Source organism: Carettochelys insculpta, chromosome 13 (assembly GCF_033958435.1).
Source record: "Carettochelys insculpta isolate YL-2023 chromosome 13, ASM3395843v1, whole genome shotgun sequence".
In the NCBI taxonomy this organism is placed as follows: domain Eukaryota; kingdom Metazoa; phylum Chordata; order Testudines; family Carettochelyidae; genus Carettochelys; species Carettochelys insculpta.
In genome coordinates this window covers 17,943,520-17,956,466 of record NC_134149.1, presented here as the reverse complement: position 1 = coordinate 17,956,466, position 12,947 = coordinate 17,943,520, and the positions used below count along the sequence as shown (strand labels likewise).

Sequence of the window (12,947 nt, the reverse complement as noted above, 5' to 3'; positions counted from 1 at the left end):
AGAAAACCTACCTTGATCATTTTCATAGTTCTTAGGACCGAAGTTGTTGACATGTTGACTCAGCTGGTCAGCCACCTGGTCCGGTGCTCGTTCTGACAGTGAACAGTGCCAGATGCTTCTGAGGAAGGTGGAAAAATCGCTGTGAATGCAGTAAGCTACTGAATCATAATCTGCCCATAGGGAGTTACTCAGCTGTTTGACTCACATTTTTCCAAACCAATGGCTGAACACCCTGTTACACAATGTGATATATCTGCTCTTTGAATGGGAGCCCACTTGGGGTCTGTTCCATACCACCAAAAGAATGCTGGCAGGTTTAGTAACAGGTATATTGTTCGTGTGCCATCGACGTTGCTGGGTGGTGAATATTAAGATGTCATGCAGCTTGTATTGATCAGAACAAGTTGACTTTTTCATCCCTGGTTTGCGTGTTTAACCCTTTGTGTTGTACAGTAGATCTATCTGACAGCTGAGTTTCTCAGGCAGGTATTGCACCCTGATATATCCTTTTAATCGTTACCATTTTCTCTTGTGTTTCCTGTCAGTTGGTTCTGTAAAACTCGGAAGACACAGCTTAGTCCTGTGCCAGTACAAACAATAGGGTCTCTTCTCATTAAGTTTATTGGCCTCCTCCTCTGTTTGCCAAGATCGGATGACTTTGAGTCAAAACAGGAAATAGCTGAATTCAAATCCTGGAGTGGACTAACTTTGTTGACCACCACTGCCCTGTCCTGTGAAGGTTTATAGCTGGTTGGACGGCTTCTGTCGTTAATAGTCATTAGACAGCTCTGTGGATGCTGACAAATCACAGGGCACTGGGACAGGCTTTCAGCAGTGCTGCTTTTGAAAGTCATGCCCCCGTGTGTGTCTTTTGCATCCTATCCACCTCCGTTGAAACTGGGAGATCATTTGAGTGAGAATGTGGGAGTGGGGAGTGGGCCAGCCTGCCTCTCTGTCAATTACCCTGTGTTAACTGCGCAGTTTCGCTGGGCTGTGAATCACACAAGTGTTTTCTTACACCACATTCAAACACAGCGGCTGTCAGTTTTTAATTAAATGGCATTTCCCAATCGTCTCTGTCATATCATAGGTGACCCTGATGAGCAAATCCGGCAGAGCCTGGAAGGCAGAACTGCTTCACTGCCATCAGAGGCAACCAGTCCTCTCTTCCCTGAACTCACTGCAGATGTGGGAGACGAGAGGTAACTGACGAAGGGCAATGCTTTCCATGCTCCATGTTGGCTGCAGTCTCTTGGGCTGTTTCCATGATCATTCATAAAAATTAAAGATAAGCCAAATCTGGTTCTTTAAAAGAGCCTTTAATTCCTTAAGGGTATTTAAAATCCTGTTCAAGGGACTGGTGTTTGCCTTCCTGTCATAAATGTTTGTAATGTGTTCTTATTAAGGCTTTTCCACATGGTTTGATAAGGAGCCAGTAAAAAGGCAGCAGAGGTCAATCTCTGAATATCATGCATAACATTTAGATAAATTGTGGGTTTATATTTGTTTAATGTTTGCTGCTGAGCACCATTAACAAAAGAAGCTGTTTTGGGGACACTTCATTTCTTGGCACTTCCTTGCTACCCCTTTTAAGGATTCAAAATGCCAAATCGTGGCTTGATTGTGCAGAAACGCCCCATCAAAGTGCAAGCAAAATGGTGATGGCCTTCAGAATGTATATGCTCTGGCTAAACTGTTAAAATATATGAATTTCTGGTGTTGCCCCCAGCTTATTTGTGTTTTGGCCAGCAAAATAACAAATCGTTTTTAGCAACGGGAATGTGTTGAATTATTAGATATGTCGCACAAGCATGCAGCCATTGAGTGCAACTTTTCAGGGGGATTATTTAGTAAAGAACACAGTAAAAGTGTCCTTGCAGAGGGATGATCTCAGTTTACTTCCTTTGCCAGTATAAAAATTTCTTGAATTTAATTTGGGCTGAATCCTGAAATCCTCAGGATTTTACTCTGTTTTTCTTGTTCATTGCTTGGGCAAAAGCTCTATGGGAGTCAATCCTGAACACTGGCATTGTTGTGCTGGTTCTAACCAGCAGTCAAGTCATCCAGTATCCTGTCTTTAACATTCCTTAGCCCTTTCTTGGACAGTTCTGGCCCATCGTGAAGCCTGCCTGTAAGGAAGTTCCTTCCTAACCTGCAGGAAGTTAGCAACTGACTTACACCCTGAATCATTTGTATTCCATGTATGTATTTTTATCCTGCCCAGTGTAATCCTGGCTGTGTCCATTGCCTATATGAAAGTCTAAACCCTCTCTAAGCCTTGCTGAGCTCTTGGACTGAAAGAGGAAGAGCTGGGAGACCCACTGTGCCTAGAGTTACTGAGAGCCATGCCTGAAGGTCCTCCCTTTCTTATGCAGAAACGGTCATCTGCCTCTGTGGCAGCAGGATGTCTGGGGAGCTGTCTCTACACAGCAGATGACACTAACAGGGCGAGGAAGGGCTGGGCCTGGGTGGGAGGGACAGGACACACATTAATGCCTCCATTCAGGGCAAAGTTTTCAGAAAAGGCCCAACTGTGTGACTGCTGTGAGGTCTCAGTGCCAGGTGATAAGGAGGGTTGGGGGGACAAGCGGACAAAGACCACTGCAGTGGGATGAGGCCTTTTCAGAGAGGACTATGGTCTCCTGCAAATCCCTCCAAGACACAACTTGAGGGTCAATATGAGGGTCTCTGTAGGATGGAGCCACCGTCTGTTTTGTACCTGTGCCAATCCTGGGCTTCCAATGGAACATATCAGGAAGGACCACCAGAGGAGGAATCTGATGGAGTTTTATTCCCTCAGGTTTTCCTGCAGAAATCTGACCCTGTCAGGACACCTGGGCATTTGCTCCTTTAATATTATTGAGCAATATGGCTAAAGGCCCTATTGATTGCAGTGGGAGAGTTGTCAGCATAACCCAGAGTCGAAGATGCAGCCCCTTTTCCAGGCACCAAGCCATTCCAAATCCTAGTGAAGAAAATAATGACATCACAAGCTCAGGAGGATCTGAGCAGGGAGGCGTTTGCAAAAAGAGCAGATGCAATATGAAAGTAACAAAAGTAGCTCAACAGAATGGAACAGGTGTGAAAGGAGGCGAGGTTGCCCTGGGAAATCTTCCCACAGAACAGGGCAGGCAAAATACAGCCTGCAGGCCAGTGGGAGCCTTGGGCAGACTCCTTGCCTGCTGTGTGCCACATGCAGCTCAACACGTCAGGCTGGAGGGGCTATGTGCACCTCTGTACTTCGTATACTGCCCCCACCCCAGCACAATCACCCAGGTCCCATTGGTGGGAATACAGCCAATGGGAGCTGCCTGGGCTGTGCTTGCAGCGTAAGCAGCATGTGGAGGGCCTGCTTCCCCGAAAGGGTGTGCAGTCACAGTCCAAGTCCCTGCACCCCTGCCCCAGATTGCAACCCCTTCCTAGATCCTGCATACCCTCCTCCAAATCAGAATCCTCTCCTGCACTCGTACTCCCTCCAGACCCTGCACCCTCTCATGCACCCCTGCCCCCGATCACAGCTCGCTCCCAGACCCCAAACCCTCTCCTGCGCACCAGCCCTCTACCCTGAGCTCCCTTCTTCACTCAGCCAGGCCAGACCTCACACTTCCTGCATTAATGTAATTGAAACATGCAGCCCTTGACCACTTATCAAATTCTTGCCGTGGCTCCCAATCAAAAACTATTACCAACCCCTGCCGTAAAATGTGCTTTTGCATTTGGTGTTGGAATCTGTCTTTGCTCAGGCATCGTCATCTTCTGCAGATCCAGTACGGCTGCTTTGGATTCCTCAGAGGATCCTAAATCCTGGCCAAAGCTGAAACCAAGACTCGTCTTACTGTCTCCCTCATCAAGTGAGGTAATGTCCACCCGTAGGCTCTCTACTTTGATTGCTTATACTTGGGATCCATACATAGCCTATGTCTATGGGCTTATCAAGAGACCTGCAGGGCTCCAAAGACTGGCTGTTTGGTGTCTAAGCTGAAATACAAGACAATGTCTTTCCAGTTTTTATAATTTAAGAACCACCTAATCGTCTAGTCTGATACTGTATCCCAAACTATTAAGCCTCGCCCATCTTTCCCTGGAATGAGCCCAGTAACCTAGACTAGACTCAAGTATTAAAGCCCCTGGAGATTTAACTGTTGCGTGCCATAAGCAAAAAACAGCAGGTATTACGGTGCACCAATGCCTGATTCCAGGGAGATGGGAAAAGGAGGACCTGGGGGCCATGGCCTTCTCACATTTCATTAAGGGTCCTGCTTCTACCCCTCCTGGCCAGGCTGGCAGCTGGAGCCAGGGCACAAGGGACCATCCATATGCCTGGGGCGGGTGGAGAGTGGCACCTGGCTTGTGCCCCTGCTCTGTGGGGTGCCCCTTGCCCCCAGGTTAGGAGGATCTGTAGCCCCCCACATGCGGAGTGCTGCAGCCTGGCCATGGTAAGAGCTACATGCACAGCTGTGGGGAGCCACGCTATGGACTCCCCACCTGTTTGGGCAGGGGGCCTGTGGGGCAAGCTGCTGTTGACCCCAACATGCAGGAAGCTGTGAGGCGCCACAGATCCTCTTACCCAGGGTCCGTGGCTCCTGGCCCCCTCTGGCTTCCAGCTTGGAGAGAGTGGGGCCTCAGGCAAAAGCGGAAGGGTGGAGGCCCTGGCCTCTCAGTTTTGTGCGGGCTACAATGCCCATGCCTGTGCAATGGCAGAGAATTGATCTGTTGACCTAGACCCGGATGTTATGCCAGTTCATCTATTCTGACAGGGTTTATTTTCCCTGCAGAGATCCAGTGTAATTGACTTCTCCCCAGCACAGAGCAACACTGGAGTAAGTCCAGTCTTGGCTACCACCGACCATTGGCAGCTGACTGAAAAGGGTAACAATTTTGTGGTTTATTCAGCAATATGACCTACTATGCAGCAAGGAATGTGTCTAGGTACAAAGCATTCCTTGGTGTGATTAAGGACAGTTCTTACCTCAGCACTCAGGAATGAGTTCCCTCAAAGTATCAAACATTAACCCACTAGCACAGTGGTGTCCGAAAGGAAATGCACCAGTCACCATATGCTGTCCCCACAGCCAGGTGCCCTACCTCCCTTGCAGCCAGGCACCCTTCCCCACCCAACCCTAGTGGGTCACTGAAGTCACCATGCCAGAGCCACGCTGCCAGAGCTGCCCACTCCCAAAGCCCCAAAAGCCACACGGTGTGGCGCCCAAGGAAGTGCCGTGCCAGCCCCAAGCTGCATTCACCACAATAGGCTTCCCCGTTCAGCGATCAGGGAATGTATTGGACACCACAGCACTAGCACATGACACCAAAGATAGGCAGGCAGGGAGAGAAACCCTCTGACCAAAGATTCTTTTGGATCCCCCTGTATGTTGTGTATTGTCTGAGTGGCTTGTAAACCCCTCAGGGCTAAGGCCCGTCATCGCTCTCTTGTCCAGCACTGAGTACCCTGTTGGTAGTTCACTAATAGTGCATCTGAATAATATCTAAATCGAGGCCGTACTCTGACAGCAGTGCCCCGACCTTGCCTCAAAGGGGCAAACGAGAGCTGGGTGGAATTTTTATTTGAATTTTGATTTTTTGTTAAAACTTTAACATTTGAAAGTGGTGGGGTGGGGGGAGAAAAGGAAATGCTGCCTGCTTCTCTAATTTTTTCTCTTTTCTTTTTGATCAGCTGTAGCGTACCTGCCTTCTGGGGAAGCGTTGTACAACTTTTTCACTGAGAATGTTTGTTTGTTTTTTCAGGTCATGAAGTACCTGTGCTGCCTGCCAAGCTCTCTGAAGACGATATGGTTCAGTCTAATTATTCTTCTGTGCTGGAAGTTCCTCATGTGACCAGTGGAACCCCAGCAACCGAGAAAGCTCCCCTCAAAAACACTAATACTACCAGCAAGATACCAGTCAAGAGGAAAACAAGCAAAGGCCTGTTCGGGTCAGAGACTCCTGTGAATCAGACAGAGGAGATTGAGGGCAGTCACGCGAAGAGAGAAGCACCTAAAAGTTCAAAATTATCGGGAGAGGAAGGCAACCATCAGGCTCTGAAGCAAGGAGCCAACTATACCATCTCTTCCATGAACAATAAAGATGAGGAAATTGGCCTAGATCATGAACACTTCAAGAACCTGAGGAACTTTTGGGAGAAAGGTGCGGATGCTGTAGTAGCATATCATGTTTCAGAGGTGTCCTTTGAAAAGCCCGGCATGGTGGAGTCCGACAGGAGACCACTCACACTGAGTCGCTCTCTCTCTGTACAGTCTAATCCGAGCCAAAATAGTGAAGAAAAGTCCAATGTCTCCATGAAAACCAGAATTCCCTACAAAAGAACATCAACCTTATCTTCTAGTGAGGATGAACTGTGCTATGTAGCTCCTCCAAGAAGGGGCTCAGCCTCGTCTATGCCCAGGTCTACATATGGCAAGAGTAAAGGGACAGTGGTTACTAGAAATAATTCATTGACTGAGAGTAATGACCAGCAAGAGGAGGAGAGAAGGGCACAACGGTGTGTGAGGAAATCCAAACTGCCTGTGCGAGTGCCTTCAATTAAAATAGAATCACCCACTAAAGAGGGGCCCTGCAGCACTTTTGAGCCAGAAACGCCTGCGGATGAGTATGTCATGCCTGAGGAAAGCAGGCGCAAGGTAGACTCACTGGCGAGTAGGGTTCAGATATTGATAGAACCAGTACATTCAGACGGTGATAGTGATAAGGATAAAAGGTCTGATTTGGGTATTCAAGCCAACCTGGAAACTAATGAAGAGGTGGCTGAGGCTAAGACATATGAGCCTGAAGACAACCTAACGACGAAACAATCAGCTGTGGAGAGAGAAGCGATTCAAGGAACTGACTCAGCTGTATTCTCAGGTATTGAGGGCTCCAACTGCATCCCCTGTCAAGTCCTAACAAGTGGGTTTTTTTGTTCTACTTTCCTGCATATATTCTCTTCCCTAAGGCTCTTTTACTTCATTACTTCCACATAAAGTTGTTTTGTGTTTGTGGAATGTGCCAGGGCAACAGTTTTGGAGACTGATGAGTCCTCTTGGTCCCCATGTTTGTTGTAAAATGGGCAATAGTACTGAACAGTTTCCTCACATCATCTCACCAATGGGCTTTTTCTCTAGGTTGAAGGCACCTGATCTGTGGATGAGGACAAGTCAGGCTGTCTTGTCATTACGGTCTCTCTGAGAGCTTTTACCCAGAGATTCAATGTTAATTTGGTACCCAGGGGTTTGTCTCTGCTTAAAGCCACAGGCTACTGGTACACTAGTGAGTGTTTTTTTGTTAACAAAACTCATGGAGTGTGCAAACATGTTTTGTCGACAGTTTGTTGACAAAACTCAGCACTTTTGCTGGCAGTGTTCTGCCTCTCAGCCATGAGGCATAACGCTGCTGTCTACAGATTGTTGACAAAAATGCTGTGTGGATGCTCTCGGGGTGCTTGTCTCGGCAGACAGGGCATCCAGAACACCGGGCCGACCTGTCTGCTGTGCTTTCAGGTGCCTGTTTTGTCGAGGGAGCAGCCAGGTAGTCTGGCTGCTCTGTCAACAGAGTGGAGCGCTCTTCCGATCGGCTTTTGTGTGTGGCTGCACTCTGTCAACAGACGCTTTGTTGGGACATCCCTTCTGACGGTGACTTCTGTTGACAGAGCACTGTAGTGTGACTGTAGCCTTTTATTCCAGGACATTTGTTTGTTCTTTCCATTTAAGTGTGGCTAGAAATATCAGACGCAAGGATGCCTAATTTCGTGCAGCGGTTATTTGGATTTTTTGCTTTGGTGGCATGGAGACCTCTCCATCAGGAATTAGATTGAGGACCCAAACAGTGTTCAGATGTCAGTGACTTGTGCGTACTTCCCAAGCCTCCAACATTCTAACCACGCTTGGACCTGTGCATAAAATTGCAGCCACGATTAATTGCTCTGCCTTCCTTTTTTATTTCCCCCCTCTGGATTTTTAAACCGTGTTCCTCCTTATAATAATGTTGCTAACTGGTGGAGGTGTGTATTTGCTTCAATGCCTCAGAAGGTGCTTCTGGGGGACAGCATGTGCTGTGTTAGCATGCATTGCCAAGTGAAAACACAGTACTGTAGCTGTTTTTCTTGAAACGTGGGCTCGGTTCATGTGGCCAGTGACAAAAACGGAAGGCTCTGAGGTTCATACGCAGTCTCCCTGGGTGCCTCCTACTTTTAGTATGGCCTAGAAAAGTACCAAGCAGAGACCCAGTTACAAACATTTTCAACAGACTTCACCTACTCTTATTTTCAAGTACTGCTGCCACGTCATGGCTTATTCCCCCTCTCTCCTAACATCTTGGAAGAAACACCAAATTGCATTTTCCATGAATTGAAATACACCATGTAAAATACCAGACAAATTTTCAAAGATGTGTTTAAATTTTAGTCTACGTGTTTTCCCAGGAGTGACCCTGCCAGGTGTTGTGTGGTGTTTGTTTGGGAAGCTTTATGCCTGTGATGGTCTATTTTGGGGGCTAGATTAATCCTTTATGTGTTTGCCGTTTCCACAAGGGAAATACATTTTCCTTAGTTTTGGGGGGAGATTTTTCAAAGGCATGGGCACCTGCCTCCCCTTGAGTCATTGAGAATTAACTGCCTAAACTGCATGTGTGGCTTTGATTTGCCTCCTTTATTTAATTCAGTTAGAGTCCTAATTATTACATTAACATGCTGATATTGCGACCCACACACTCTGGATCTATTGTTTCTGTGCTTATGTTGGTGCTTTGGTTTTTAATTTATTCCAGAGGAAGACGGGGATCAGTCCTCTGTTGCCATGGCTTTGGCACAAGCGAATAACATTAACCTTGCCAAGAGCATGGTGAATATTTACACAACCAGTGAGAGTGAGTAATGTCCGTCTTTCCTCTTTGTTATGCGTTCTATTAAGCTCGTACTTTACAACCTGGGTCTTCTAGCCTTTGGGTTATTGTACACGGACTGAACAAAGAATGTCGTAGAGAACATTATCTGTCCTTCTTGAGGTCATAGAGTCCAGTCCCCTGCACTTGCATAAAGACCTAACACCATGTGTTTCACCACTGACCGATGTTTACTTAACCTACCCCTAAGTATTGAAAGCTGTTATCGTTAGATACATTTGAGGCCCCAACAAGGATGGAACTCTCGACCCCTGGTTACAAGGCCAGTGCTCTAACCACTAAGCTATTACTCACACTCTGCAAACCTCTTGCCATGTTGATGTTTATCTTTGGCTTGTCATACATTCTAGGTGAACCTCTGGGGTATATGTGGCACGGTGAAAAGGCTGTAACTTGCCTGTCTGTGCCGAGCTCTGTGGCAGTCAATTCAGTGGCACAATAGGGGGTGGGACTTAGGCAGAGTATGGGCCAGCTGGCTGTGGTCCCTGTGTCGGCAGAGGTTGGAAGAAGCAATGCTGCTGTCATGGCTCTAAACTAGTGGCACCAGGGCCCTCCACAGCTCAGTTATTTGGTCTTTGCGTGGAAGACCAGGATTTCAGCCTCTTTTTTTAAGGTTGTGATGAAGTTTTGCTCCGAGCCAAGATCTCTGAAGGTAACAAAATCAACTATGCAGTGTAGCGTAGTGCAAAATAATAAAGCTGGCAGGAGGCTTGGAATCAACAGTGGGTTGTGTTTACTCCAGATTAGAGGTGAAAATGTCTTCTAAATTTCTATACTACTGAGACTGTGCTCGGGCACTTTGATCACTGTAGCTTGGCAGGGTGTATTGGCTTTCATGACGTGTGTGTGTGTGTGTGTGTGTGTGTGTGTGTACGCGCGCATGCGCACATGCATAAGCTTAAAATCAAGCCCATTGTTTTACAAAGGGGTTCGTCATTGGAAATAAAAGTTAATCGAGGATCAAATAGGTTTTATTTAACTTGTCTGTTTACACGTCTAACTTTTTTTTTAACTTGGCACATTTTAAAACCTCACTTTTTTAATATATCAGGCGTCTCCTCCTCCCCAGTTTAATTTTGATCTTTTCCTTGAGATGTTGCCGTATGTCTTGGGAAACCAGCTAGTAGGTGCCAATGCAGTAATAGATTTTTTTTTTAAATGATATGAAGAATCTGGGCATGTCGTGTATTTGAAGACTGACCAAAATCTGAGGACCAAATTTTGCTGCTAGTTACACCAGTGGAAGAACTGAGTAAAGTCTGTGGAGTTTCCCTGATTTACACGGATATGACTGAGAGCAGAAATGGTCTTTAGATGTTCATGACCAGAATGACTCTTCTTAACAATAATTAAGGAATGAGATGACTCCTCTTCCCTATATCTCGTGCAGCATCAAGATCAAATCAGCTATTACTAATCAGTTTGATAACTTATGATCTGATTCAAAGCCCCCTGAAAACTATAGGATTCATCCCATGAACTTCACTGGGCTTTTAGTCAGATACCTTTGTAACTACAATAAGAAAGTTGGATTCAAAATAAGCATGGGTCTGTCTTCATCAGAACTACTAGGAGGAGAGCATATGCAACTCTGAAGTTGTAGGCACAAATACATAGGGCTTTTTTTTTTTTTTTTTTTTTTTTTTTTTTGCAAACAGTAAGTATTGCATGAAGTACAGTGAGGGATGAAAATATCAGTACATCTTTGGTTTTAAATTTGCATTCTATCCTAAATTAAACCTGCATTAAGAAAGAGAGAAACTTGTTATTCATACTGAAGACAGACATGCACTGTTCTCTAGGTTAATGTTTAGATTAAATTAGCCACTAGAGGATGTTTACACACACTGGCAAACATAGTGAAAACTCATTGAAAATAGCACAGAAAAGTTAGCTAAAAGATATTTCAGGGATGCAGTTTGACCTCTAGGGCTAAATTCAGATGTGGAGTGGGTAGATAGAATTCCACTGGCTTCCAGGATTGTTTCTGTAGGTCATCCCAACTCCCGTGTACTGTGTACATGCTCCAGTTAAAGGAAACTGGGTCTGTGTCGTCATTTTTCCCTTCCTCAGCCTGTAGGATAACTTGTTGCCTTTTTTCCCACTTTGTGCCTACAGCATACAATAAACCTCAGACAATAACTCATCAACTTCTGGAGCGTGAACGAACCAAGGAGCTGAGCAGATCCATCCCTGTCCTGCTATCTGAGGTAGGGATGTGTGTGTTTAGCCCAAACACCAACTTTAACATGAATAAAGTCCTTTGAGAACCTTCATCTCAGTAAAACATGTTGTTGAAAATGCTCATTTTAAACATTGAACCACAAAGTTTGCAGATGACACTGTTTCTGGCCGCTCAGAGCATTCCCAGGACTTCCAGAGTCGGGGAGGAGGGTGCAGGGGTGGCCGTGACTGCCCAAGGCGCTGTGGTCAGAAGGGCAGGAAGCAAGGAACTGGGCTGGCCTGAGATGTGAGACTACAGAAGAGAGTTTGGGGTAATGGTGTGGGGGAGGCAGTGAGTGCCAGTAAGGGAGTCCTAAGTAAGGAAGCAGTGAGGACCAGGAGGTGGGGGTGGGGACCCCAGAGAGGCAGCAGGGCCCTGGGGTGCCAAAGTACAAGTTCAGTCAGGGTGCCATTTTCTCTAAGGCCAGCCATGAGTTACCCAAAACCATGTGTTTGGTTTGGGAGATTGAATCAAAAATCCTTTTCTAACAGAAATAGTCCTGTAGGATACCCAGGATTTCTCCTCTCCCAAGCCACACCATCCTGGTGATTTCTTCAGCAAGGGAGATTGCATGCAGCTCCCCTGGTCGTCCCTCAGTGATGACGCTCTTTCAGTCAGTCAGAGGAAATACCCCTGAGGAGACTCCCCACTCTACACTCCTTTAAAGCCTTCTTCTAACCTGCTTCTGTTTCTCATGGGAGTCTGCTGAGCTCTGGGGTTTTGTGGGCAGTGCTTGTGCTATGGTGTATAAAGATGCCTGTTACTTCCTGCACAGACCGAATCGGACACGGCTTCAGAAATCAGCTTCCAGTTTAACAAGCACAAAAGGACACCTAGCATTGGCAGCCACTCATCTGACATGGCATCAGTCTCTTCGGTAAGGACTTGATGGGTTCATCTTATTAAAAGGAGGTTCACGGTAGGCTGCAGGGAAGCTGCATTTAGCTCTAGTGCTGTGGCATCTGGAGACTTCCATTATTTCTGGCATTATGTTACCACAAGAAGCAGGAGGATGACTGGAGTGATTGTATTTTCTTTTCATTATTTATTTATGTTTGTAGTTATGTTTAAAGGCCCCATCCACAATGAAGGTTCTACTGTGCTACGTCTTATGAAACACAGACTAAGAAATAATCTCTGCTCCAAACTATTTACAGTATAAATAGATAAAAGTGACAGTGTGATGGAGAGAGGAAGGAGTGTTATCCTGGTTTTACAGCTGGAGAGATGAGGCACAGATTAATATAGAGCCCTGAGCAGATACAAAATTGGTATGTACATCTGCATCTTCAGAAATGATCCACAGGTTTCTGTGGATATAAGGTGGATATTTGCAAATTTTCAGGGTTCTAGGTACATAATTTGTAACCATGTCTGCAAAACTGAGCTGTGGATATCCACATCCTCATCTGAAGATGTGGATAGCCGTGTATATAAAGCAGCTATCCAAGGATTTGCAGTGGTCTACAGATGACTTACTCACAGACACATGTGATAGAACTGGGTACCATACTCAAATCTCTGGAGTCTCAGTCCAGTGCCCTATCACCAAGACCATCTTTCCTGTAGTCAACAAATGGGTGGGAGCACTGAAAAGCCCAATAAGGATGTGACAAAAGGAATTGATTCTGCAAGAAGATTACATGATTGAAATGTATTTAGAGGATGTAGAGAGAAGTAAAGGGGAAGGTATGTTGGACAGGATTTTTAAAACTGAGTTTAGGAGCTTTTAGTAGGCGTTGTGCATCTAACTCACTGAGGTGCTTTAAAAAATTCAACTCGAAATTGTATGCTGAGGCGAGCCAGTGGAGCGCCTTGTTGGGGCAATGAA

General features: G+C 46.0%; 1 protein-coding gene across 4 annotated transcripts in view; it reads left to right on the top strand.

Annotated features, from left to right (window-relative positions):
* The window catches only part of LOC142020264 (synaptotagmin-like protein 2), a 63,281-nt gene that overhangs the window by 27,834 nt on the left and 22,500 nt on the right, over positions 1 to 12,947 (top strand). For 3 of the 4 annotated variants that reach the window (XM_075007964.1, XM_075007963.1, XM_075007965.1), the window contains exons 5-11: positions 1,091 to 1,202; positions 3,763 to 3,856; positions 4,776 to 4,869; positions 5,746 to 6,861; positions 8,758 to 8,856; positions 11,011 to 11,102; positions 11,892 to 11,993. In XM_075007964.1, the coding sequence (XP_074864065.1) occupies positions 1,091 to 1,202; positions 3,763 to 3,856; positions 4,776 to 4,869; positions 5,746 to 6,861; positions 8,758 to 8,856; positions 11,011 to 11,102; positions 11,892 to 11,993 (1,709 nt within the window). The remainder of the gene's footprint in view (positions 1 to 1,090; positions 1,203 to 3,762; positions 3,857 to 4,775; positions 4,870 to 5,745; positions 6,862 to 8,757; positions 8,857 to 11,010; positions 11,103 to 11,891; positions 11,994 to 12,947) is intronic. The other variant, XM_075007966.1, reaches the window with a different exon arrangement.